The 3,431-nt window shown below is 37.9% G+C and overlaps 1 protein-coding gene across 6 annotated transcripts in view; it reads right to left on the bottom strand.

The window, feature by feature from the left end:
* Positions 1–3,431, bottom strand: part of KIF6 (kinesin family member 6) — a 412,344-nt gene that overhangs the window by 226,741 nt on the left and 182,172 nt on the right. For all 6 annotated transcript variants that reach the window (XM_023527554.1, XM_011354825.2, XM_023527557.1 and 3 more), the window contains 2 exons: positions 2,364–2,469; positions 1,366–1,504 (listed from right to left, as the gene is read on the bottom strand). In XM_023527554.1, the coding sequence (XP_023383322.1) occupies positions 1,366–1,504; positions 2,364–2,469 (245 nt within the window). The remainder of the gene's footprint in view (positions 1–1,365; positions 1,505–2,363; positions 2,470–3,431) is intronic.

Consider the following 3,431-nt stretch of genomic DNA (forward strand, 5'->3'; position numbering starts at 1 on the left):
CCCAGAGGGGATTAAGAAGTTGGTAGGAGCATTTAGGGGAGAAGATCCTAAACTAGGATCAAGGCCAGGAAAAGAAGCAGAGCTCAGACTGGGGCCGGGGCCAGGGCTGAGGTCTAGTTTGGGACCTTTGCAGAGATGGATAGGGTAAGAGAGAGGAAAAGGAATGCAAGGGTGACAACACTTGTGGGCAGCACTCATAGACAAGGGCTTGAGTGGGAGTGTAATTCACAGTTGAACCCACTGTTATTGGTCTGATAATAAAGCAGCTAAAACTCATTTGAATCAGACATACAGGGTCTGCTAATACTCAACTAAAATTAGAGACTGAAGTTAATCAGGCAGTGTGCCTACCTCGTATTTGGTTTGTTTTTACCTCTTTATTACTGGATTTCCTTCATATAGGTTATTTTTATCCACTTTGCGTAATAGCTGAAGCTAAAATGCCTGTTAGTGATTTTTCAAAAAGTAACAAAAATATCTGCTCATAAAGAACTGAGCAAAATAATTTATTATGCATGACCTTAAACAAAGTCTGCAAATGTAATGAAAATGTCAAATCTTTTACAAGAAGCTTGAAAGATAAAATAAGAAACAATACTGGAGGAATGTTGGGGAGACCTGAGATCTAACGCACCCAGCGGGGGCTCTTTAGAAGTAACCACCTAGCTTGTCACTGGAGGCAACTCCCATGGGTTGCTACCACATTCAGCTCCCAAAATACACTGCCTCCTAGAGTCTGTAAGAGTTCTGTCTTGAACGCTCATCCATACTCACTTCCAAATTTGGGAACATTTGTAAGTGGAACCCAAAGCGGTAGATCTGGCTTTTAAATAAAAAGTTACATTTAAATCAATCTCTGCTCTTCATAAGCTAAATACCATTTGCCATTTTTCAGCCATCATTTGAGTTTCACCCACACACCAGCTACTAATTCTGGGCCATGGTGAGGCTGTGGTCAGCCTGGTGTCCGGTCATCTAGCTAAAGATAACCAGTTAACTTACTGGCTCAGTACTAAAACAGAAAGAGCACCACAAAATAGTCAAAAAATATTTTTAAAAATGTAATGATAAGAGATGGTGTAAAAAAGCCCATATTTTTCAATAAACTGAACATTTCCCTGCAATAGTAAATATATTTGGCTAAAAAGAAAGTAAAATTTTTTTCTTTTCTATCAACTCTGTTTTTCATTGGTTGCTCCATTTTGCTTGCTGAAGAGACATTTTATTTCTAAATGGAAAGAAACTATGTGAACTGAAAGCAGGGTTAGGAGGTAGGTGGTGTGGCTAGGGGGAGACATCTAAGTTCCCCCACTACCCTGGTCAAGCCAGCAGAGAGAGAGTTTCTTATCACTTTAGAAAGGATACTGATTTCATTATCTCTCTGCTGTAGAATATCTCTTAGCTTTTTATATTCTTCTTCTTTTAATGGTTCTTGGCAGTTTTGATCTTTGATTTCGGAGGACACTGTGCTCTTTTCATGGATCTTCTTGTCATGCAATAGTTTCTGTAAGATGAAATAAGAGCTTAGTGTCCATACCTCTATTCTAAATTTCTTTGACTCTTTGCACCTTTAAAAATTCTTTGCACAAATCAGATGTGAATGTCTTTTCCTGCCTCCTTGTCTTTTCAATGCAGTTGCTTTTGCTTGGTATGTCTTCCCTCTCTACCTGTCCTCTCTCCTTCCTCATTCCCCTCTTCGCTATCTGACCTCTTCTTCCCTAAACTGGGAAATTCCTGCTCGAACATTATTTCCTCTTGAACTTCTTTCCCTGTCTCCATAACCCCATACCATTTTTAAAAACAGCACTTACCATGTATTGTAATTATTCTTTACATATTTGTCTTCTCCATGACTTACTTATCCAACTTTGTTTTCCCTATGCCTGGCACATAGAAGACTCACGATAAATGTTTATTATCTTAAGGAAGTATGCCAAATTATAAGTGAGGTAGAAGCAAAGGTTAATGATACTCTCACTGCGTCATCATAAAAGGTAAAACCTAAGGCAGACAAAAACTGAGGATTTATATGGATAAAATAAAACTACTGGAAAAATATGAAGGACCCAATTCTCTTGATACAGCTTGAAAATAGATGGTTTTTGAACATGGAACTATTCTGTGTAGAAGGTAGAGATTTCTGGCAAAAGAATTAGAAGTCCATGGTGATCTTATTTATTGGCAAGTAAGATACAAACTCGAAGGAAATTCAGTGATAATCACAGTCTTAGTTCCAAGATCATATTGTTCCAGACGTGTGAAGCTGGATCCTAACCTTTCAAGAGCTGGTCAACTAGGAAAGCTTTATTGCAGTTTGAATATGACAGACGATGGGTTCTATTAGAGGAAATGCTTAAATTTACCTTTAAATGATGGAAACAGTGATGAATTTTACGCATATCGGCTCCAACCTCTAGTCTGCTCTCTGGATCCTGGTCTTCCAGAAAGGATGTAATTAGTTTTTCCAGCCTAAAAATACATAATGTATGAGAAGCAACTATGAGCTAGAAACTTTAGAAATTCTACTAGCATTACTTGGTTGGTTAACATTTGAAGTATAGGATATTGTTCCCACTTCTTTATGGAAATATAGTAATCTAGTTTGACTCTAAAAATTAAGGATAAAGAAACACATTGACAATGTGAAATCTGAAATGATGCAATTACTTGTAATTAATTTTCAATGAATTTTCATATGCATCTTTCAATATAAGAATCATTTGATTTCTACAAAACATGCATTCCAGCCAAGCTGGATTTCTATGCCCCTGTGCCTACCTGCAACATTGCTAGAGAAAGTAATGAAAACATTTATTAGTTTCATTAAAAATTCATGGTACTCACTCTCAACAATGACCTCAGTGATATCCCACGACCTTTTGAATCATTCCTGATTGACTTATATTCTTCATAATGGCTATTCCAAATCTTCCCATAGCCCTCAAGTCTATCATTACTCTTTCACTCTGTCAAGAATGTTGCTTCTCACTAGACTGACACAGTCACAGCTATTATAAATGGGCTCCTTTGGTTTCTTTTCCTTCACATCAGAGTGTCTCTGCCTCACCACTCAGGCCCTCTTCCTTCTTTTATATATTTTGAATGATGTTCTTTCTCCTTCTAATGACCAACTTCTCCTCCTGAACGCTCTTCAGGCTTCTACCAGGGTTGCCTAATCAATCTCATCTTTATCACCTCTCCATACTGACTCTCTCCCCTTTGCTTACAATGATTTTCATGTTTTTTCTATTCTAAAACAAAACAAAATAGAAAACAAAACACCTCCCTTTGGAGCTACCATCCAACCACTTTATTCTGAAGTCCCACTTTGGTTTATAGCTTTATGCTTAACACAGTCCACGTTGCATTCTAGAGTCTGTACCACCTTAGCACCCCCATTGGTGTGTAAGCCTTGTGAGACAGTTCTTGGC

This window comes from Pteropus vampyrus, unplaced genomic scaffold (assembly GCF_000151845.1).
Source record: "Pteropus vampyrus isolate Shadow unplaced genomic scaffold, Pvam_2.0 Scaffold18, whole genome shotgun sequence".
NCBI lineage: Eukaryota > Metazoa > Chordata > Mammalia > Chiroptera > Pteropodidae > Pteropus > Pteropus vampyrus.